At 42.3% G+C, this 24,854-nt stretch overlaps 1 protein-coding gene across 2 annotated transcripts in view; it reads left to right on the plus strand.

Annotated features, from left to right (window-relative positions):
• The window catches only part of nectin3b (nectin cell adhesion molecule 3b), a 42,193-nt gene that overhangs the window by 13,983 nt on the left and 3,356 nt on the right, over positions 1–24,854 (plus strand). Inside the window, exons 2-6 of one of the 2 annotated variants that reach the window (XM_012867150.3) lie at positions 735–1,082; positions 3,237–3,536; positions 4,368–4,485; positions 7,430–7,581; positions 12,585–16,618. In XM_012867150.3, coding sequence (XP_012722604.2) covers positions 735–1,082; positions 3,237–3,536; positions 4,368–4,485; positions 7,430–7,581; positions 12,585–13,252 — 1,586 coding nt within the window. In that variant the 3' untranslated portion in view covers positions 13,253–16,618. Of the gene's footprint in view, positions 1–734; positions 1,083–3,236; positions 3,537–4,367; positions 4,486–7,429; positions 7,582–12,584; positions 16,619–22,208; positions 22,354–24,854 lie in introns of those variants that run through there. The other variant, XM_012867151.3, reaches the window with a different exon arrangement.

A 24,854-nucleotide genomic window follows, 5' to 3' on the forward strand; every position in this document is an offset into this window, starting at 1 on the left:
GTGATGCCCATTGCCCCCCGAACAACGAGAGAGGCTCCACCTTTCCTCCAAGTCTCTCTCTCTTTAGGCTTCAGAATGAATTATTCAGATTTAGTCATACACGGATTTTCACCAGTCCTGTTTTATATCCCAGCGGGTGGGCACTTATTTTCAATGACTGGGGTGAGTTATGACTGCTGGCTTTAAATTATCCCCTCAGTAAAAGGAACAAAAAAAAAAAGGTTATTGCACTCTTTTGTGCCGTCGTCCCTTCTCTGGGTCGATGAGATTTTACACTCGTTGAAAAAATCCTATCAAAGTTTTATAGGCAATCTTAGTTCTGGTTGAAGTCAGTTGAAATAAAAAAAAAAATCTAATTTAGAGTAGTTTGAGCATTCATTGTCCAGGATGTGGTAATCCTGATTTAGTCTGTTTCAGAGGGCTGTTGTTTGGGTCAGGATTAACCTGCTTTAATGCCTCTTTTTGGGGCTTATTTAGAGAAAGTCTTATAAATTCATAAATCCACAGTGAAGCAGATTTCTAAATAATAAGAAAAAAAAAGAATTAAATATTGTCAATAAAATAAGTCCTTGTTAAACCTGGAGAATATCTTATTTAATCAAACACTGGGCCTTAATTTGGATTAAGAATGTGAAAAAATACTCCTTAACATATTAAAAAGTAAATTGTAACTGAAGTTTCTAAACATGTCGTCAGGTTGCGTGTAGCCGCTGTGCTTTGTGTCTTTTTGGCAGGTGCTGTGTGCAGTCAGGTGGTGGTGCCTCAGAGAGTGAGCGCCGTGCTGGGAAAGAACGTGACTTTAAACTGCCGGGTGGAGTTTGGCACCAACCTCAGCCTGACTCAGAGTTCCTGGGAGCGCCGCCTACCGTCGGGCCCCTTCACTGTGGCCGTGTATAACCCGGACCTCGGCACCTTCATCCCGCCGGAGTACATCAACCGCTTGTATTTCCGCTCGCCCTCCTCTCACGACGCCACCATCATCCTGGAAAACGTGGGCTTTTCAGACGTGGGGGTCTACACCTGTAAGGTAGCTACGTTTCCTCTGGGAAACACCCAGGCCTCCACTACCGTCAGTGTCCTTGGTGAGTATCCTAATATTTTCTTCTGAGTAGTAAGTTCCATGTTTTTTTTATTTTTTTAATATATATCTCACAATGCTGACACTCTTAGTTATTAGTGTGATTGTTCTCATATGCGTTGAAGAACTTGCTAAATGTAAATGTCAGCAGTTTAGGAAAGGTTACTCTGCCACCTCTGTTAAATCTTGACTCTAATATTTCGACTTTAACTCTGGTTAAGGGTTTGGATGTCTCAGTCCAATCCCAAATATGTAGATTCCCAGTGTTGGCATTAAGTAATTGGCATTGGATCAACTCCTGATATCTGTAGCTGCTGGACAGTTAGGCAATTTTAAAGTCTTTGACACGATCGGGGAGCCCTGCAGTCACCACTTCTTTTTTTGTTTTTTTGTTTTTTTGCTTCACAGCTTTAAAAAGTGTATCCTAGGCTGTGCTGCTACCTTTTCAGATTCCTGTAGGCAGTGACCCATTGCAATATGCAGGGATGAAATGGAAAGTATGTAATTGACTTTGAATATATCTATATTGAATTCCCGATATACCTTTTTAAACAAGCTTTATCTGTTTGTTTTGTAAAGTGCCTCGAGTTGCGTTATGTTGTGAATGTGCCGTGTATAAATGACATGAAACGAATTCGGGTTTCCAAAGCAATTCGTTTTTTTTTTTTTTGTTTTTTTTTTCTCCTTCCATTTACAGTAACATTCAGAGCGTGAGAGCGACTGTATTGGCTGCTGCAGCTTCTTGTTTGTTTCGTGTCACCTGTTTATGTGGGACCTGTCTGTGCAGCTGAAACAAACGTTGTGTAGGTTTTGGGGGATGGGTGTCTTTCCATTCGGTCTGAGTTAAATAAAAAATGAAATTTAAAAATCTTATTTCAGTCGTGAGAAACTTGGTTTGCCAGATCAGCAGACGTATTGATATCATATTGATATTATTTCGTTATGTCACTGTAGTTGGTCAAATCAACAAAAAAAATTACATTCTTGTCCACAAAAAAATAAAAAACTTGTGACCACCACTCGAAAGGCATTTAAACGTGTCACAAGATGTTAATAACTTTCTTTTGGTATCTGTGTAAAGGCTAATGTTTAAATGTAAATTCAGCATGGCTTCTATTAGTTTGAAAATGGATTGACCCATGGAAATGTGGCTGATTTCAAGCTTATAGTGATGCGCATGTAATGGTTGGCTTTATATTTCACATAGTACAATGTTTAGCCAAAGATAAAAGGGAATCAAGTGTATACAGTGGAATAAAATGATGAACCGCCAGTTTGAATCATAAGGGGAATTATCCAATATGAAAACATCCTAAATGGGTGTCTGAATGTTTCTGATTGGTTGGACTGCTGGACTGCTTGCTATATAGAAGCAAGTTTGCATACAACTGAGCACGTAGGGCATCGACAGAAGTGTAACCGAGGAGAATTTTAGACTTTATTTGTTCATTTCAAGTTTTGAGAATCGGAATAATGACAAGAGTATTGCATACTCTACTATACAGGAAGTATTTTCTCTCCAAAAATCCCAACAATTAAGTTTGTTGGTGCAGAATTTCATGAACTACCTAGGCTTGGGGTGAGGTAAAGTGTTTCTACGTGGATTTGAATGGACTGTTTTTTGAGATGTTTTAGGTCTAGCTTTGCAATTCGGAGTATGCCTAATAGGACCCCCTTTAGAAGAAGCCATTTACCTGACGTCACTGCTGCTAAGTAAAAAACCTCAAGAGCAAACAGACGGAGAAACACAAGTCCTGCAGCGCCAGAAGCTCCCGTTTAGTCAAGGTCTACGTCCGATGCCTGCATTAGTCATTTGTTGTTTGTGAGCAATAACAAGTTCAAGGGCTGTGTTTTCAATTTCGCTGAGGGGATTACCCATTTTTCATTTGAGCCAGAAGTTGTCACTGCAGAGACGCTGCATGTGCGCCTGCCTCCACCTAGTATGTTTTTTTTTTTTTTGTTTTTTTTACCAAGCACACAAGGGGGGAGGTGGACACAGTAACGCAGTGTTGTTCTTGGGTTTAGTAGCGTGTATGAAATTATTCAAAGAGTTCAGTACTGACAAATAGAATATGGACATGGCAATACAACCTTGGTCTGCTTCTTTGTTTTTAATTTGAGCTCGTTTGACCGTCTCTCGTCTCCATCTGTTCAACAGTGGAGCCAAAGGTCTACGTTTCTGCCGGCTCGGCCGCCCTGATCGACGGTGGCAATGACACCGTGGTGGCCACCTGCATCGCCGAGCGAGCCCGGCCCCCCGCCGAGGTGTCCTGGGAGTCCAACCTCTTCGGCCAGTCCGAGGTGCAGCTGTTCGACGACGTCAACGGCACGACCAGCACTCAGGTGCGCTACATCTGGCAGCCCACGCGCCACGTGCAGGGCCACACGCTGACCTGCGTGGTGCGCCACCCCGCCCTGCAGAGCGACTTCCGGATCCCCTACCAGCTCAACGTGCAGTGTAGGTTTCTCACTCGACCGCGTGGATTAAGAAATCAACTAACGTGGATTTAAAAGGATGTCGCTGTTGGGTTGAGAAACTACAATTCTGCAAGTACTGCTATTATTTCCACTGTAGATACTTGTTCTGAGGCATTTTATTTAGATGTTTTTTTTATCTTCTCACTGATCAGTATTTTTTTTCCTTTTATCCTCACTGTTAATATCCTTAACATTAAATATTTTCCTCTTTATTTAAAACAAGATGGTTGTTTTCTTTGCATATTCCTTTTTACGAGTAGTCTCATGTGAGCGTTTTTTTTTTTTTTTTTTTTTTTTTTGTGTTGCCTGTCAGATTTTCTCCAGTTGTTATGGCAATGAGAGTTACTTCAACATATGCTCTTGAGTAAAGAAAATGAACTTTTCTCCTATTTTGAGGGCAGAACAAACTTGTTGATGAAATGACCTAAAGCAGCTACAAAAGATTAGCCACTGATTTTAAATTATGAGGAGGCGACTATGAATAACTACTAAGCCGTTAGGTTTCATAAAATAAATTTAATAGATGTTTTAGAATTTGCTATTTAGACACCAAACCTGCAGATGAGGGCAAGACCAGCTTCCATTGTGTAAAATAGAGCACGGAAACGGAGACGTTTTCTGATTTTTGAATGGGGAAAAAGCCTAGAGTCGTCTCCAGAATTATCACGACTGTATAACAGAAATGTTATCAGAATTTATATCCAACCATGCTAAATAACTTTGCACAACTACTACATAAAGTGATTAAACACTTTTTTTATATTTTTATTGTGTTTTCAACAAGTTTTTATTTTTTTGTCCCTCAATGCAGTTGCTCCTGATATATCAGTGGTGGGCTATGATGGAGACTGGTATGTAGGCCGAGACAATGTTCAGATGACTTGCAAAGCCAACGCCAACCCACCGGCTCATCACTTCAGATGGATCAGGTGCGAGTTTTTGTTTTTTTGTTGTTGTTCCTTTTTAGTTATCCTCGGCTGTAAACTGAATAAACACTTTAAGAGCTGTTCATTTTCACTTGTGATATTTCACCGGCCCACTAGACAGAAGGGTCCTCCTTTACATCTAAACATTTAAATCCTGTAACACAAGATTTAATTTCACTTTAAAGGCATAATGTGTGGTGTCTGCAAAGACACCCAACCCTGCTGACAAGTTGCTCCTATTTAAGTCCTTTAAGGTTTCTAGGCTTAACCTTGAGGGTTTGTAGGGTGTTGTCACTCGCTGTGAGAGGACTGTAAAGGTCAAGTAGAACCCATTCACTTAGGCTACGTTCAAACGGCAGGTAAATTCGATCTATTTGCCCAACACGCGACCCATATCTGTCAATTCAATTTTATTTATATACCGCCAATTCACAACACGTCATCTCAAGGCACTTTACAAAGTCAAATTCAATCAAATGATACAAATTGGACAAAAAGGAAACTTTTTTGACCAATTGCTTTCTTGCTGTCCTTTTTCATGGCAGTGTGAACCGCCCAATTCCGATCTTTTAAACCCGATAAAAATCCAATCTGTGCCATTTCCATATGTAATACTAAATTTGATACATATCCGCTAGTTTTCAATGTGTCCATAGTCTGAATGGCCATGTTGCATTTCACCTGTTTTCTTTATGTCGCTGTCTTTGCTCCAACTGCACAGATTCACTACAGCAGTAGCAGTCACGGCTTTACAAAAGGCCATTGGTGATAGCTGTGTTGTTTTCTTTTTACTTCTTGTTATGATTCAATTAAATTGTATTTATATAGCGCCAATTCATGAAACATGTCATCTCGAGGCACTTTACAAAGTTATGTTGTGGTCTTAATATTGTGGGCTCCCATTATGCAACAACGTCATATTAACACAGAGACTCCGTTATCCACTATTACATTGTTGTTGTTTTTTTTTTTTTTTTTAACAAAGCTTTATTGACCGCTTCTAGTAACAATTACATCCACCATTATTTCCGTAAATAGTGCGATACTGTGATGTCGTCTTCTGTTATCTGCACATGTGGGTCACGTCGGGGTCTTAAACCGCTCAGACAGAAGTCTGATGGCAGTTGTATTTAATTAGCAGTATGAACGACAACGCAAAAATAATTCGATTTAAGCGAAAAAAAACAGAAATGAGCATCAAAACCTGTAGTGTGAACATTTTCTTAGAGTAGAATGTGAGCCGTCACACCAATTCTTACAAAGCAGATCCTATGCGAAGGCTTTTAAGGTGGTAATTTAAGTTTTTGTATAAAAGTGCCTAAAAATGTTTAATATTAATAGTTTTAGCTTTTAGAGTTGTTTTCTGAGCATCACAACCCATTCAGCAAGCAAATGGAGAAGAACCCAAGTTTGTGATGATGCACTAAAACTTTGCTGTTAACACTAGGTGAAGTGTCTGTTGTGAGGTTATGAGCTATAATATCTTACCTGCTGTGGACGACTCTCTGGGGAATAAAAAGAAAAGTCTAATCAGACAGTCGCAGTAGCGGCTAGTCAGAACAGACTTACTGATCTTACACCGAAATGTCTCATTTCCATTCTGCAGGTAAGACACTGGCTGCTGACCACGCCACATAACCCATAGTGAATAATCCCAGCTGTCCCTTTAGTTCGCACATTGTGAAAGTCGGCTCAGTTTTAGGACCTTGCAAAACGATTCATACCCATTAAACAGTTTTCTAATGCTGTTACAAACTAAATTGTATTGTACTGGGATTTTATGTGACAGATCAACATAAAGTAGTGCATATTTTCAAAGTGCAAGTAAAACATTTTTTTTTATTATTCCAAGTAAAAAAAAAAATGTGTGCATTTATATTCAGCCCTCCTCCTCTATTTCCTGTGAAGAAAATCCAAGACATGGCTTTAGGAGTTCTCTAATTAGTAAGTGGCCCCCATGTGTGCAGTTTAGTCTTAAAGCTTGGTTAGGTTATAAAGCCATGTCCCAACCTTTGAGCATCTTGGAACACTTTTCAGTGTCAAAACTGAAAGGGTCTGGTACAACTGCAAAACTACCAATACATGGGTCCACCCAGACTGACGGTCTGGGCAAGGAGAGCATTGATCAGAGAAGCAGACAGGATGCCTGTGGTAACTCTGGAGGAGCTGCAGAGATCCACCGGACAAAAACTGACAGCTGGAGCTACAATGGATTGATTTAGATCATGGAAGTATGTTATTGTCTTAGAATGGCTCCGTCAAAGTCCAGCCCTAGGTGTCACTGGGATTGTCTGGGAAAAAAATCAATGTTCAGAGAATATTGAGGAACGGTTTTAAGCTCTAGATCTGCAAACATCTCGAGCTTGAAACATATCAAGCTGTAACTGTAGTAAAAAAAAAAAAAAGTGGTTCTGAAAAGTATGAATATTATGCACTACTTTAATGAGTTGGTCCATCAGATAAAATCCTAAGAAAATTGCTCTGAAGGTTGTGGTTTTTAACTTGATAAAATGTGGGAAAACATCAAGGGGCACGAAGTAGACACGCGCTAACCTGCGCCTCCCTCAATGTGAGCTCACTGCAGCTGACGACAAACTGGTCAATCTCTTCTTCGGAGCAAGCGAGGCTCTCAGCTCAACACAAGGCATTCCCTGCAAATTCATAAAAGCATTAAAAAAGTTGCCCTGGTTACAAATGACAATAAAATAAATAAATAAATTCCATACATCTGTCATTTTTATCCAAATACGAGTCGTTTGTGCTTCCCCTTCCCTGGAGAACTACCCATATGGCCCATATTGAAAAACCTCCACTGCAGATCACCTTTTAATTTGCATGACATTTGATTGACATTTGATTAATTGTTTCTGCTGGTAATTAAATTAGTTGTATGTCTCTAATGTCACCTTTTTTCTTTTTCTTTTTTTTCTGTTTTTGTGCCTCATAGATTGGACAATGACATGCCGCAAGGGGTGGAAACGAGAAACAGCACCTTGCTTTTCCTGCGCCCCCTCCAGCGGAACGACTCCGGCGTTTACAGGTGCGAGGTTGCCAATGACATTAACCTCCGCAGCCGAGACGTGCGCATCCTCATACAAGGTGAGCATAGTTTATAGACGGGAACACAGCTGACTCTCAGGAAGGCACCGTGCATGCGTGTTCGTCGCATAGAGGGTACGACTGTGACATTGTCCTTCGAGCTGAAATGTGACACTGTGCCACTCTGCTGCATTGTGTGCAAACTGTGCGTATGAAGCAATCATCCGTCGTACAGCGGGCTGGACCTGATCTCCGATTTGGTCTTGACTGCATGCTGACTGGCCCTGATTAACATGAGGCCTCCAGATGTTCAAACGGGGGAGTCCCTGGGTCAAACAGCTGCCACTACTTAATTCTTCTTAAAGACCACAGTGCACTGCCTCTCTCCTCAGTCCTGCTAACTTGATGCCTGACTATGTCTCATCTCTGACGTACGTTGTGAGCATGCTCCACTGGTCTCCTCAAAGTCTCTCCTGCCTGTGGAAACCCTCGTCTTGAATGAGTCTCGAAGCTTTGATTATGTTTCCTTTTTGTGTTCCTTTCCCTTCTCCTTGTGTTTCTTTTTACTCCTGCATGTGTCATGCAATAAGAGGCGAAAGCCTGCGAGCCTCACTGTGAGATGATGTCCCAGATTCATAAAACATTAACTAGTCCTTTTCAACTCCTATTTATTATTTATCATCCATATTTCATTTTCCTTTGAGAGGACCTGTGTGTGTGCGTGTGTTTGTGTGCGCACCAGCTAGCACGTGTCGGTGTTCCCCGCGCTGTATGTGTTGTTGCGGGTTTTGCTCGAGTCGGTTCGCTGCCTCTGCACGGAGTTGTACAGTTTATGCTTCATGAAGACAACAAACCTCTGGGTTCGTGTTTCACATCTCTGAGCTGGGAATCTTTGCCTCACATTTGGCCCTGCACTGAAGTTACTGTATCAAAGTGCTTTTTTTTTTTTTCCATTACTGTAGCTGCCTGTGATTATAGCCTTTGGGTTGCCTGTCTGAGGGTATAACCACTAACCCACTTTCCATAAGGATGGTTTTCTCCAGTGTGGTGAAATTATACACACAAAATAGGGGTTTGAAAATAATTGTGCGTTTGCACATGATTAGATATCCAGGTGCAAGGGACTGCCCCTAAAACCTAAAATATAATAGAAAGAAATACTAAAAGGTAAATTTCTTTGTGTTTCAGGGTTTTGTTTTTTAGTGTACCCACTTACAGGGGTTGGACAAAGAAACGGAAACACCTTTCATTTTAGTGTGGGAGGTTTCATGGCTAAATTGGACCAGCCTGGTGCCCAATCTTCATTAATTGCACATTGAACCAATAAGAGCAGAGTGTGAAGGTCCAATTAGCAGGGTAAGAGCACAGTTTTGCTCAAAATATTGCAATGCACACAACATTATGGGTGACATACCAGAGTTCAAAAGAGGACAAATTGTTGGTGCACGTCTTGCTGGCGCATCTGTGACCAAGACAGCAAGTCTTTGTGATGTATCAAGAGCCACGGTATCCAGGGTAATGTCAGCATACCACCAAGAAGGACCAACCACATCCAACAGGATTAACTGTGGACGCAAGAGGAAGCTGTCTGAAAGGGATGTTCGGGTGTAACCCGGATTGTAGCCAAAAAACATAAAATCATGGCAGAATTAAATGTGCACCTCAACTCTCCTGTTTCCACCAAAACTGTCCGTCGGGAGCCCCACAGGGTCAATATCCACGGCCGGGCTTCTATAGCCAAACCTTTGGTCACTCGTGCCAATGCCAAACGTCGGTTTCAATCATGCAAGGAGCGCAAATCTTGGGCTGTGGACAATTTGAAACATGTATTGTTCTCTGATGAGTCCACCTTTACTGTTTTCCCCACATCCGGGAGAGTTACGGTGTGGAGAAGCCCCAAAGAAGCGTACCCCCCAGACTGTTGCATGCCCAAGTGAAGCATGGGGGTGGATCAGTGATGGTTTGGGCTGCCATATCATGGCATTCCCTTGGCCCCATACTTGTGCTAGATGGGCGCGTCACTGCCAAGGACTACCAAATCATTCTGGAGGACCATGTGCATCCAATGGTTCAAACATTGTATCTTGAAGGAGGTGCCGTGTATCAGGATGACAATGCACCAATACACACAGCAAGACTGGTGAAAGATTGGTTTATTGAACATGAAAGTGAAGCTGAACACCTCCCATGGCCTGCACAGTCACCAGATCTAATTATTAATGAGCCACTTTGGGGTGTTTTGGAGGAGCGAGTCAGGAAACATTTTCCTCCACCAGCATCACGTGGTGCCGTGGCCACTATCCTGCAAGAAGAATGACTTAAAATCCCTGTCACCACTGTGCAGGACTTGTATATGTCATTCCCAAGACGAATTGACGTTGTATTGGCCGCAAAAGGAGGCCCTACACCATACTAATAAAATATTGTGGTCTAAAACCAGGTGTTTCAGTTTCGTTGTCCAACCCCTGTATGTGCGCTATATAGTTTGTAAAGCTTTAAATTCCTCTGGAGCCTTTAGTTCCCATGTCTCCTAGTACCTCTAACCTGCTGCCAGTAGTGCTAAAGGGACAGCGGCGCTAAGATAAAGTTGATATGTGGTTAGAATGGATTGTTTGCCAGCTCGACTGGACCTGACTGGTGATCAGTCGGCCGAAAAATAAAAAAAAATCCGATGTTTTTTTTTTAGCAGTGAACACAACATGCTTAATAATGACACCCTACACTGAATGAAGGACTCAGACTGCTGGAAATATAATTGGAATACTATTACAAAATGTGGCGATAATGATTATCAATAAGTGTCCCAACCCGTTCTTCTTTTGATCTTTAGCACCTAGCTACAAATGTAGGCGTTGAGGGCAGTAAAAATAAATCCGAAAGACTAGCTATGTATGTGACGTGCATAATTTACATGTAAAGTACTTGAAATGCAATATCCCACCAAAAGCTACACGCAAGCAGTCCTTTGCGATGACGATATTGCTCACATTGACTTTGAAAAGAATACTGCGATCCAATAAATGGTACGCAGCCCTAGCAGGACGCTATTTAAAACGGAACTGCGTTCTGTACTGTCCGTTCAGGCCGCTTCGTCTCGCAGCTGAAGTTCAGCGAGCGCTGGTCATTTCCCTCCTCCATCATTTCATACTTTGCAGTTTAAGCAGTTTTGTACCCATAAAGGAGCAGTTTACCCCAGGACAAAGACTCATGCTTGTGTAGCGGGTGTTTTTGTCGAACTGGTGATAAAGCTCTCTGAGCCAGAGCTGACTTCAAACCGGGAAGGCTGAATGTATAACAGCAATAGTCCTGCTGTGGGACGTGCTGGGTTTAGATGTTACCAGCCCTTTAGAGATATCAGCTAAAGTAATGGTCATACATGGAGAATGCTGTATAGAAGTAGTAATGCTGCTTTGCACTAAATGTGCCAATTGTGCTAATTGACAATTGGGCTCATTCTGCGTTGAGTGGGTATGTTCTCTCCAGCTTTCTCCCACTTATCCAAAAACATGACAGTTTGGTTAATTGGTCTCTCTAAATTGCCCTTAGATGTTGTTCTGTGATGGACTGGCGACCTCGTCCAGGGTGTGCCCAACTCCAGCATCACTGACTGCTGGAGTTGGGCACCAGCGAGTTTGATCGGTTCTAGATGATGGATGGATATCTCTGTCTTCGATCTAAATAGCTGCCTGTCATGGCAACGTGAAGCACAGCGCACAACAGGTTTAAACATTAATTTCCCAGACCGAGGATTAAATGCTGTTATCAAACATTAAGTGTGACCCGCTGTGCTACGCTAGCAGCAATATGTTCAGTACCTCGGCATATCTTTGGAGACGCCAGGAGTTTGTGATTAACGGCATAAGAGTGTCTTGTAGGAGAGAATGGTTTCTTTCCTCTGTGGCTTTTTTTTTTTTTAATGGCTTTTTGTGAAAAAGCCGGAAATCAACCCAATGGGATGTGTTATGGCTCAAACTACTGTTTTAGACGAGGTCGGATTTATACGGTGAAAGTCCTCAACCCACAATAAAAATAAAAATTTCTCCTGCTGACAATTCAGCATCACCCCCCCCCCCCCCCCCCCATACTTTGACAAATTGTCAAAGATGTCCGACACAACAAATCTAGCTTTTTAGTGTGCTCAGCACCCACTTAAAGATGGCTGTAACCCTATTTTAGAGTCAAGGAAACATTAATTTGATTACAGTACTAGTCCCTTTTTACTGTACAAAAATCCAACCAAGATTTTTTTCAAATACATTTTGTGAACGCGACGCTGTAGGATGTTGAAATTAAAGCTCAGCCCAGCTGTGCTCAGTTCAGCCGTCCTGTCTCCTCTGAAGTCTTGCTTTTTCACCAAAACGCCACAAGGCAGGATACGCGCTGACGTCCCGGGCCAGACGGCTGCTTTGCTGGTGCAAAACGACCAAAGCTGCAAAAATGGGAAACGGTGAGGGAACCAAATGACCAGCACCTGCTCCAGTTAAGCTCTATATTAAACACACATTTTGTTTTTCTGTTCTTTAGGTCTTTATTTAATGCACTGATGATGAAAATACCTAGCTTTGAGTCTTTTTTCAGACAGTATAAATTTCTGCACTGATGAGAGTTGTTGCTGCAACCTGGTAGTACTTGCGTAGTTTCTTGATTGGAAAAATAATCGATCAAAGCCAGTCAAGCTAAAAATCGGACAATTCCTGTAGGCGGCTAAGTTTCCAACACTTTTTATTTATTTTTTTAAAAACTCCTTCCTTTATGCCCTCAAATGAACTGAATTGAACCATAGGTCAAAAAAAGCATAGCTTAAGACAGAAGTCCAGATTTTGGGTGGCAGCTATAGTATGACGTGTCGTCATTGTTCCCATATTCTAGATTTTAATCCCAACTTTCCTGTAGCTTTTTAAACCAAAGCCCACTTTAAGCATGGAAGCCTTAGTTTAGTTGATTATCTGTCCCTTCTTAGTGAAATGCTGATGTAGATGCCATTGACATTTTCTGCTTCTGTCTGTTCATCTCTCCCCTTTCACCCTCCATCCCCCCTCTCTCACCCTCCTCCCCTCCATTAGATCCTCCCATCATGCCTTCCACCATTACCGCTCCTGTCCTAACCGGCTCTTCCTCCTCCACCTTTGTGGTCGATAAGGGCCACGTGCTCCTGAGCTCCCCTACGCTCGAAGCCCTGCCTGAAAGTAATCTTGGTTCCGTGGTGGGCGGGGCCGTGGGCGGGGCCTTGTCCCTGCTTCTGGTGTTGTCTCTGGTCGGCGTGTGTTACCTACGGAAACCGCAGACTTTCCACGGCAGCTACTACGCTAAGCAGAGCCCCGGCGATCTGCAAAAGGCCCCCGGGCATCACGAACTGCGGCCCACCAGGACCGGCGGCGGCGGCTCGTGCAGTCGGGACCACGACCGGGAGGAGTGGGGTGACCGCGCGCTCAAACACGAGCGAGACTACCATCGCTATAACGAGTACAACGGAGAGAAGTATCCCATCAACGGCTACACCAGGGCCATGAGGGAGAGCGGCCGCCTCAGCCGCCAGCAGACTCTCCATCAGGAAAACGTGCAGCCCTCTAGTCCGCAGCGGGCCAGGTGCACCAGGTACCCTCACCCGCCTAAAGCGCAGGGAAACGGCGCCCCCTACCTGTCGGCTGACGGCTACAATGGCGGTGCCGAGGGTGATTACGTGTCTCACACAGACGGCTCGGTCATCTCGCGTAGAGAGTGGTACGTTTGATAAGCTGCACTGTTCTGCAGGAGCAGAAATGCAATCAAGGTTGTTTTTTTACTATTAAGAAAAACACTTTATTGTACATGTAGACACTCCTCTGTTTGTTGTTGTTTTTTTGTTTGTTTGTTGGGGTTTTTTTTGTTTTTTTTACGACCCTTTTGAGACTGGATGGTTTTAATTTGGTTGTGGATACACTGGGAACTCTTCAGTCATCTTGACAGCCCGGTGAAACTGGGAATCTTAGTACTTCATCTGTATAGAAAGAAGCAGCCGAAACTGAAGTGTGTGCTGTTGCTGCCTTACGACATGGACCGCCACAGTTAATTTAGCATTACTGATGTCTTCTCAGTTGAAGCCCCGTGGCTGTAACGATGGGTCAAATTCAAGCTCGCCAATTGGTCATTTCGCGCCAATTTACCTGGTTTACTAGTTTGATGCGTAAAACTCTCTCAAGATAATAAGTTGCTTGCAAAGTTTCTGTAGCTCTTTGTAAATATGTTTTATTTGAAGTCTCATCTGTCTATTCTTCCACTAAATTTGGATTGAGACTAAAATTCAACAATAATGGGATCCTGTAGATAGCTAAGCAGTCATCGCCAAACTCTTTATAGTGATCAAATTGGTGATGATGAATATTTCCTTTTGATTGATCTGAAATCATTTGGTTACTGTAAAACCGAAGTCGTGAAATGTTTACTCGGATCAGGGTGTTGCATATGTTGTGTACATACTTTTAGAATATAAGTATTTATGGAGGAGATTCAGAATTTTGCATGGTGGGACTGCCATGACGTCTTTACGACATGAACTGAGCGGGTAGGTTGAGCAGATGTGGCGTGTACATGACTTGTGTTTGATAGTTTTCTTGTGTTCGCACCCGTTCACACAACCTCTTAACATTTCTTTCTTTTCTGCTGGTCTGGTGTTTTAAAAACCTGGAGGTAAACCCATAGGATTTAAACAAATCATTTCCCAAAACTCGTTCTGCAAGATTACCACACGAAAAGTTTGTCACCATGACAAATTGGATAGATTTTGAACTTCAGACTACATTGTGTTCATCAAAATCTCTGCCCTTATGTAAATCCTGATGTAAGAATGTAGGGCAGAAGGACAACTAACATAATGGCAACTTTAGTTGTAAGGGTCAAACAACAAAGGGCAATCATTGAAACCTACAAAAATAAGAGAAACTAGCAGGGAAAACACTTCTGTAATATTTTTAGCTCATTCTGGGAAGAGTTCCAGGTTAGTTATCCTCATCAGTTAGCCAAGTATGTTCAGTTTCCTGCTGCCTTGTTATATAACGATGGCTCTGTTTAAGAGTTTGGTCGCTGGCTCCAGAAGAGTGCTATCAGCGGGGGGTATAGTTTGAAGCTGGCTACTGCAAGGCAGCCGCCACACGCTGGTCTCCTCGACAAAAAACTGCTTTGTTACATGATTAATTTTGGTTTGTATTATACTTTTACTTTTTTTTGTCGAAACATTTTCCCACCCTAAGCCACCAATAGGTTTCTCATGTTTCCATCATGCGTTGCCGCTCTCTAAAAAATTAATTCACAGCACGGCAGATATAAACCTGAGCTATGAAGATGCGTCAGGTCCGTCGTGTTGAACTTGTTACTCTCACCTGTGATTATCCGCACTTTTCACTCTTTCACTGCACAGAGACAGAAAATATCCCGCTGCGCTCATAAAATTAAAGCTACGAAAACATGTAACGCTTGAAAACGAGACGGGATGTAACAAGATGTACCAAGTACTGTGACTTACCTTTTTTATTTTATTTCTTTATTCTAATTTTTTTTTTTTTTTTTTTTTTTTTACTTCTCAGTGTTATCGGGCTGAAGAGCTCTAGTAGTTCAGGTCTCAAACATTCACAAAATAATGTGATGTAAAGTTTTGTACGCAGGAAAAAAAAAAAAAAAAAGAGGTATTCTGGCACTTGCACCCATTTACTTGACCACATGAAGGTGATCCAACTGTTTCTTTCATGTTTCTTGATTGTGAATGAATGCCAACTTTAGTAGTATGGTCCCACCTTTTACAACACGTGCTGCCAGATGCCAAATCTATGGAACTTGATATTTAGAAGTAGGGGAAACATTGTCTATACATAAGTATTAACAACAGTATCATCAGCGTATATAGATAACAGAAGATATATCACCGTCGTGTACAGGGTAGCCTGAAGTAGAAGAGATGCTTTATTATAAGAATAACAGTTGTTAAAAATGGGGAAATTGTATTACAAAATTATTTGTCTGGTTGTGACTTTTTGTGCAGTGACTAGGCTGCGGATGCTCCCATGAAATGTGCCGAGGAGCAGCAGAGAAGAGGACCACTTACTGTTGTCAGCAATGTAATAGTATTAAGATTTCTAGAAATAAGGTGCACAGTTTCACACACCCTTGGTTCACGACACAAGAAAACTTTATCTCTACTTAACAAAAAAAAGAGCAAGAATTCCCATTAAGTTGCTGCTATTTTTTTTTTTAATTGAATCTGTTAATGCAAATATTCCACCCAGAGCTTTCACGATTGCTCAAGTAAAATAGAAATCTGGAATATTCGCTGTAGAGATAATTAAGGCTGCCAGGTTATTTGATTAGTATTGCCTACATGTGGCAAAAAAATAAAAAAAAAACAGGAAGCACGGCGCGCTGAACCCTGTTTGTGCTCGCTTCTATGCACTAAAAAGGAAATTTCTTTAATCAATGTCGTTTTTTCAGCTTGGCTCCTCAGTTTTGAGCCACATGCCTGGATTTCTGAAGTTCTTTTGTACTGAAGTTTTGTATCAAGATCATCAGTAACCTCACCTTGTGAAATGTCTAAGTTGAGAAATACAACTAGTGCCTTAGATACTTAGAAAAAATGTTTGTTCTATTTCTTTTCTTGTTTATTATGGATGCAATTTTTTTTTTATTTTTTTTTTTATCTGAAATGTATTTGGTTTGATTTCACTTAGTGCCAGGAGGAATTCTTAGTGCCATATTCACATGGACAGAGGATGTTGGTGTATATTTGCAAACCTAGAGGCATTAAAAAGAAAACTCAGTGAAAGCTTTGAATGAATTTTCTCGTGAAATGAGAGATCTGTACAGGCGGCTGGTTGGTTGGTCGGTTTCTGTAATGTCACAAATGTAAAACAAACAAAAAAAAAAACAGGCTGATTTACCTTCAGTGTCATATTGTCAATTAAAAAAAAAAATACTTTTTTGTATGTGCGCGCGTGTGAGTGTGTGCGTGTGTATATATAGCAGAAAATGTACATCTGTGGAAGGAAAAAAGGATGTTTCAGTGACAGCAGTGGAGCATTATTTTGTCAATCTTTTTGAGATACTGTTGTTCAATAAAGCACCTTAGCACCTGTGAGTTTCTTCTCTCTGGAGCTTTTTCAGCTTGCCGTTACTCAGACTGCTCAGACTCAGCCTCTTTGTTCATCTATAAATGACATCATCTCAAGCTCCCCAACACATGCTGCTGCATAACTCCCCATCCCCTCCCAAATAAAAAAAAAAAAAAAGAAAAATCCGACGTGCTTATTTGGGACGCTTCACATGATGTAATGCGAATGCTTTTTTTTTTTTTTTTTTTTTTTCTTCCCTCCTCCTTCCTCACTTCATCTACTTCATCTCATCTTTTTTCCGTTTAGGCTGAGGATTCATAGTTTCCCCTGTACTGCTGAGCTGTGGGTCTCCGATGGCATTTCGGCTGTCTGAGTGGAGACGCGACTAACGCTCGGTGTCCGTCCTCCCCTTCGTCGCTCCTGGCTCGCTTTTTGTTTCAGGACGGGGAGGCCTTCGCTCCTCTCCTCCACCCTGCTGTCTTTCTCCCGACGTCTGCCGGCTGGTAAAATTAAACGCTGAGTGTTTCCGACTGGCCCAAAGTCCCCCGCTCTCCAGCCCATTGACTGTCCCCATGGCAACAAGCTCATCTGGAGCTGCTGATGGAGGCTGTTGTCCGTACCTGGCCGTAAGAGAGCGGAGGGAGAGGGGTGCAGGGCCCTGCCGTGGAGTTGAGAGGTTAAACTGGGGGGGGGGGAGATTGGAAAGAATTAGGTGCTTGAAGTGCAAATAGTCCGTTTATTCCCCGCTGCCGAGAGGGTGACACCACGGCAACCTGACCTTGACTCTGTTAAGGTCACTTAAAAGTCTTTATTTCAACTGACCCGTCCGTCTGCTGGAGGTTTTTCGTCACAGCCGCAGCGGTTGTCGCTCTGACCTTAAAAGTAGGGCGGACTCGTAGGTCTGGGGTCTGAAAATAAAATGCCGGAGCAGCTCCGGTAGCTGGAATGATGTCAGCCGGCGACGCTTGAGTTTGTTTGAGACACTTGTGTTGAAGATCAGCAGATTTGCTTTTCGCCACACAACAGTTTCCAAGGATACTTTTCACGGCACACAAAGGGACTGAGCGAACGTCTCAGCCGGCACAGAGGGATGCAGCGCTGACAAGAGTGTGTGTGTGTTTGTGTGTGTGTTTGTGCACGAGGGAGAGGCTTTGATATCATCACCCCCCCTCCTGGAAGAGGTGGGAGCAGATACTAACCCATTATTAAAACTCTCCGCCCCTATCAGCAGCCTTGCGGGCCCAGCAGGTCAGGCCCGCTCACCGTAGGTAAAAAACATGACCCTCCGGGTGTTTACTCCTGCTCAAGCCTCAAAGTGTGCTTTGTTTAATTCATAAGGCTGCTTCTCCGACCTCCCCTAAGCAACACCGTGCACTTCTGTTGCCCTCACTGGGATGGTGCTTTTCTACCCCATCCCCCCCCCCCCCCCACCCCCTCCTCCGATGTACCAGTGGAGGAGAGGCGTGCGAAGGACAGAAGGGAGCCAAATCCCAGTGTGGCGACAGTTGATCCACCCGTAATCCAAGCCCCTCTTTGGGTGGATTGTGTTTAAGACCAAAAATAAATAAAATAAACTTTTAAACAAAGCTGAATAAACTGTAAATGTATTTCTTGCATCTTTTCAGGGTGGACTAGACATATGTGAAAGTGCATCTTAAAAATGATTGCATACAGTATATTTCAAGCATTGATTTTTTTTTATTTATTTTTTTTGGGTGGGGGGTGGGGGTTATGGAAGGGATTATAGCAATCATCGGCAATCCTACAACTCAGTTTGGTCTTATGAAATCTGAATACATCATAAAACCAATAGAAAAGTATTCTAAATACAGAAACACTGACAGCTATTCTCATGCTGTATGCACACTCCAGTCAGCATCATGTGTTGCTTAATGTGATTAATTTATTTTTTGCCCAATTATTGTTGCCATCTAAGGTGGTTTCTGGAGTCTTATGGCCTGGCAGTATTTGTGCCTGGTAATATTAAACTCTGCTTTGTTTGTTTTTTTTATTTTTTAAATGTGATGAACTCATTAATTAACAAGCGAGGTGGTTACCTTTCATCATCAGGCCATGATGGTTTGGACAGAACATTTCCCTTTAATAAATAACATCACTTGAAAAATGACATTTTTGTATTTATTTAGATTATCTTTTGATTTAAACATCTATATAGGAGCAAACGCACTTTTACAGCGCCGCATGGGCGACGCGGCCGACTGAATGACCTTCGCAATCCTCTCAAGGCTGCGGTCATAGATGGCGCTTGTCCACTTTTTCCTGCCACAGTTTTACCTTCCACTAAATTTTCTAGACATTTTCCCTTGATATAGCCCTTTTAACCACTTTTAACCAATTATTTTTTTTATGATTTGATGCCCTTGTGGAAGGTGTCGGTCGAGTGTCTGCCAGGCAATTCTCTTCAGCAGGCTCACAATTACTGGGTAGGCTTTAGCATGGCCACACCATAATCTCTGTTTGAAATCACTTTGTTTTATTATAAAATTGAATTTTGGATTGTTAGATGTAAGCCATAATCATTTAGATCACCTGAAATAAACTGTTGAAATGCATCTCTTCATTTGTAATGTTGATTCTTTGATGATGATCTAATTTATTGAGCCCCTTTCTTTTTTTTTTTTTTTCTCTGCTCCCTCGCTGTGACTTTAACCCGGCTGATATGTCCTTTGCCTCTCTGTAAAAGTCTGCTTTATTGCCTGTCCCAAGGCATTAGCACTTGATGAGCTACATTTTTAAAGGCAATTTGATTAACTCAAGAGGCCCCTTTTTTTTGTAGTTCAATAGCCATCGAAGGTAATAAAAAAAAAAACTCAACTGTAACATGACGCCGTGAAAAAGGGGGGAGCAAAGGAGGGAAAAAAGTGACTTTCAGTGCAACTATTCAATCTGCATGGTAATTGAACTGTTATTTAAAATTCTCATCCCAGCACACTATTGATTTTTGCCCCATCTTAGCTACCAAACTAAGTGGAATTGACCATTCCACCTTTTGCCTCCTTCTGTCCTTCTTTGTCCTCCACTTCTTTCTGTGACCTACATTCACAGGCTTTTTGGCCAATCCCGTCTTATTTGGGCAACGCTTGCCGTTTTGCATTTGTTTCAGTACATCTTAATCACGATTAATCCTAATCCCCTCAGTGGACAATGCAGCATATGCAGACATATGGTCTAACAAAGCTAATTCATCCAACAGCAGAAACGCACTCGAAAGGCCAAAGGGGCGACGGAAACATGGCTGAATAGAGTGACGATGAGTATAAAAGTATTGGAAGTTTATAAATGACCAAGGCTGATTAAATATGTTTTTTTTTTATCCCACATACAAACAGGGGTAACCCGTGTGAGAGGTCATTTATAGGTGGAATGATTTTATTTGGCATGGATGGAACTCTTTCAAATTAGCAATCCTGCAATATCCTTAGACAGTTTGCATGAAATACGTTTAGAAAAAGACATTTCTAAATATTTTGTACTTTTAAGTATAAGAAGCAGGGACTACTACGCCCGAAGGAAAGATGGTGAGTGCCAAAGAACAGTTTAATATGTTTAGTGCGGTCCAAAAATAATACTAATCTACCTCTGAGAATCTTAAATGCTAAACGGCGGGCTTTTGCCTCAAGTTGTGTTGAGAAGATATAAAAAGTACAGTTTTTTTTTTTGGGAGGAGGGGAGTTTAGCTGCAGCTAATGAGCCAGACTTTTCCTTGTCAGAAGACGTGTATTACGTTTGTTCAATTAAGTAAGTAGTAAGTTATTGTTGGCTTTTAAACTGTGAGCATGTGCATTTAGTGGCATCTCTGGTAAAGAATTTCAAAAGGCCTCAAAATAAATTCATCTGTTCCTGCCGCAACGTCATCTCGCACTTCCGAATATTGAAAAATCCAGCCTTCCATTTATTTGACTACATGTAGGGAAAATCCTACATTAACCAATGTTGGCTACTAACAACATCAACACATCCTGCTCACTTCAGTTCAGCCCAGAGGTTTTCTGCAGGATTTCGGTCTGCGAACTTGGATGGACATACAAGTAGATGTGCTTTTATCTGATGAACAGTGGGAAAAAAAACTCTCCTGTCGCTTTCCGTAATTACCAAGACAGAGATCAGTGATTTTCTCAAAGTCAGAATTTATTGTTTTCTCATGAGGAGGAGAACAGCGGGAATACAGTCCTCATGAAAGGTCTGGTCTAATCTGACCTCCTCCATTCTGCTCTAACTAGACAACTATTCAGTTTCTTATATGCAATGTGTTTTAATGCAAGATTTCACACCACAGTTTCTCAACCTTTAGTGTCTGCCGGAAATCTCCCAGCTCCCAGCAAGGGGAAAACAATGACAGGAGACATAACCAACTCTGCAGCTGCACAGTCAGGGAGTCAGTGTTTTTGTCAGGTCCTAGAGAACAATTTTTGTTTAACAGCCTATTGAACCATATGCTTTAGATTGTTGTCCTCTTGAAAGATCCAGCAATTACCCATCTTGGGTTTCTTGGCAAAAGCACAAAGGGTTATTTAAAATGTACTGGTACTTTAAAGAGTCCATGACGCGAAGCAGTCTAACAAGGTTTCCTGCACAGTCCTGAAGAAAAGCAGGCCCACAGCATGCCAGATCCTCCACCATACTTAACAGTGGGCATAAGGTGTTTTTTTCCACATTTTCATAATCTGTTTCCCAATAAACTGGGCTGCAGTGTTTGTTTCTAAAAAAAGCTCAGTCTTGCTCCCACCAACTAACGCTCCTGGTTCCCGTTGAAGTCCCAGCATAGTTTAACAAACTGAACATGTATGTGTGTGATGTTAGGCCAAAAAAAAAAAGCTTTAGCTTTCTCTGGCACCGCTACCAGTAAATGGTTGGCATGTAGATTGGCATCTAATGGGTTGATATGGAGAGCTGCTAACCCCAAGCTGCTGCTCTTTGCTGCAGTTCTCCAACAGTGAGCTTTTTTTTTTCTTTCTTTCTTTTACTTCCCTCAACCATCCTGTTCACTGTGGGTTCTGGCAGGATAGATATGGGTTCCGATCCAGCTCCCATTATGGTCTGTAGCTAAAATATGTTTTTTCCATGTTGATACCCCTGGGAAATAAAGTCACCAATTCCTAATTTAAAAGGGGCTAGAAACTTCAACTTTAAAAAGTACATTACTAATTTATGAAATGCCATGAAAAAGAATTTCCCAGTAAATTAATTTAGACAAAGGTTTCAGCCTGAGATTGTGCTACTGGAATAAAACATTGTTTTCAGGCTTTCCAGCTTCTTCACCTGGTGTGTCAATAAAGGTAACAGAGTCGGATTGAGGTCTTACTCTGAATACAGTGATACAAGTTAGGGCTTTATCCCCTTTTTTTTCCCACTTTTTGTGTTTGTGAGGAGTCCTTGGACCTTTGTGCAGCATCATGATCATGGTGGTGTCGCCAGAGTGAAAGAAACCTCAGAGAAGCGTTTGGATCAGGGCACGAAAGAGTCCTTAAAATGTTTTTTTTTTTTTTTAAATGTCCAAAAAGTAAACCGTGTGTGCACTCTGAAGGAAGCTGTATGCGTATATTGTTTTTTTTTTTTTTGATGTACTGGAAGCCTGCCTGTGCTCTGTCTCAGACCAGTCTCAAGCGGAGAGGTCCAACTCCATTACCGTGGCCGGAGCTGTGATGGGCGCCGTCCTCGCTCTCTTCCTCATCGCCGTCTTCATAATCGTGATTCTCACAGCTCGGAAAGCCCCCCCGACTGCCTACACCGACAAAGTGTAAGTCTGACGAATAATTCATGCTGGAGAATATGCTCGGCTAGTTAAATAACGACATGGTACCTCTAGAGGTGACTGAAGCCCGCTGGTAGATGTGGTTTATTTCTCGCCCCTGTGGAGATCTCCGCAGCGGTTCACGCCCCCGGAGCAGGAAAAGGCTGCGGGATAAGGTTGAGGGGTGGAAGATCTTTTTTTTTTTTTTTTTTTTGTCTTGGCAGTAAGCCTTTGTCCTATTTTGCTGTGAATGTGTCTACAGTCCACCAGCTGCCACATTTAATCTAAGGGCAAAGAGGATATTCGAGGTTAAATTATTTACCCACTGTCTCGGGGTTGTGACTGACATGAAACAGTTTGGGACTCTTGCGTAATGTTTTGTCTGGTTGATAATAAAATTGCAGGGAAGATCCTGTAATTTAATGAGCAAAGAAGGAAGACTTAAAGTCTTGAAGGCCTCGCACTGTGTGCTGTAAAAGTATTCACACCTCAAGAAAATTTTTATCCCTACTCTGCAGTCAGCTAACAAATCAGTGTGAGCATTCCCTTTCAGCGCTGACTGTATGTCCTCAAGCGGTATATTTTGGATAAAAATTGAATCTTCGTGTCTTTTACAGCCCCTAACAGGTTTTTGTTTCCAGGACGGGCTTCTGTTTAGCGCCGACCGTCTCAGCTTCCCTGTCCCTGCTGCCGAAGCCTCCCCTCAGCAACCATGCTGCCACCACCATGTTTCCTGATGGTGCGTTCAGGGCGACGTTCTGTATAAGGCGTTTTGCTTTTAAGCCAAAATGTTCAGTTTTGGTCCCATTGACAATAATGCCTTTCTCCTAGCCGTGGTCTGCTAAAGCTGCAGTAGGGAGTTTTGAGGAAAGCCATGGACTTAGCCTGAAAATTGGAACAAGCACACCTTGCAGGTCCCCCCCCCCCCCCCCCCCCCCCCCCCCTTCACAGCCCAGCCTGCCACGCTGCTCCAATGTTTACCTGTTTTGTTTTCTGAGCAGGTGCCATTCCAGAAATTGGCAGTTTTCCTGTAAAGCGGATTGTTTCCCCTCCGTTTCTCCTCACAGCTGCAGCCCAGCGGCAATCTTGAGCTTGAGACAGTAGCAGTAGCAGTATGTAGGCGAGGGTGTCGGAGAGGCATGTGCATGAGAGCGATTGGCACTGCTAACCACCAATCAGAGCCAAACATTCCTCGTGGCTGATTGGTTGTTTCTGACCGGGAGCGATGTATTTCTGCAAATGGCAGTAGGGCCACTGGGACGGGCCAGAGGAGCTAGATTTTTTTTTTCACAGATTACCTGTCTCATATTTCACTGGCTGGACATGATGACAGTTTTAACACATATGTAAAAAAAAAATAATAAACACATTTTTTAACGATCTGGCATGCAAGAAGGGACAAGCTGAATGTTTGACAATAAGTCAACTACCCTGAACTTTTCCTTTAATGTGAAAGCACACTTATGTTCTGTATATTATTGGAAACACTGTTAAAAATCAATAAAGATAATACTGGGGGAAAAAAAACATATTTAACAAAAGATACCTGCTACAGCTTTAAGTCCATTTTATTTAGCTGTATTAGCAAGACGGTGGCAGAATAAAAATAAGTACCACACTTTTAACAAATTTGCCGGAAAACAATTCACCTTTATATAGTGATGCATATGGATCAGAAGTGTTCATTGCTTGCTGAAAGCGTAAAAGCTTTCATATGAAGACTGATAACTGGCGATCGTAGTCTTTAAATGCAAATTATCATTTGTTCTGCAAAGGCCTGACCTGTGCAGAAAGCTTGGGGTACCTGGGGTCAAAAGTTTACCACTTCACACCTCATCTCAGCATCAACAGTCACAAACAGATGGTGTTATATTTTAATGCAGTATTACCTCATCTGCGTGTTAGCGCCAACACTGAGCATTCTCAGCTAACATTAAATCACTTTTGGAGACCAATCATTGATGATTCACTCCTTTCCATGACTGTAACACACCCTAGTGAAATGGCTGATTTGGGACGATTGTTGTACATCAGCGCTCGAGGAGGGCGGATCATAATAATAAATACGTATTAGGTCAGCTGTTGTTCAAAAGATTTTAAAACTGGACCAAACATGGCAGGGCCTTTTGTTCTGAAATATTCTTGAAATGAGTGTATTTGTCCTGGATTTGAGCAGGCATGATGCAGGACACTTCTAGGAGAGCACGTGTGAAGTCAGACGCCGCTGTAGGATCCCGACTCGCAGTTTCTGCCCTAATTCATCCCAAAGGCGCTCCCTCTGGTTGAGGTCAAGGCGCTTTGCAGGCCAGTGGGCTGGACCTTGCTTTTTGCACTGGTCACGTTGGAACTGGTAGGGCCCATCCCAAAACTGCTCATACATAGACGAGAGTTTAAAATGGCCCAAAATGTCTTGGTTTGCTGTAGCATTAAGGGTTCCTGTTGCTGGCAAATGATTGGGGTACAATTTCTCCTATTCCATCCATCCATCCATCCATCCATCCATCCAT

Source organism: Fundulus heteroclitus, chromosome 11 (assembly GCF_011125445.2).
Source record: "Fundulus heteroclitus isolate FHET01 chromosome 11, MU-UCD_Fhet_4.1, whole genome shotgun sequence".
Lineage (NCBI taxonomy): Eukaryota > Metazoa > Chordata > Actinopteri > Cyprinodontiformes > Fundulidae > Fundulus > Fundulus heteroclitus.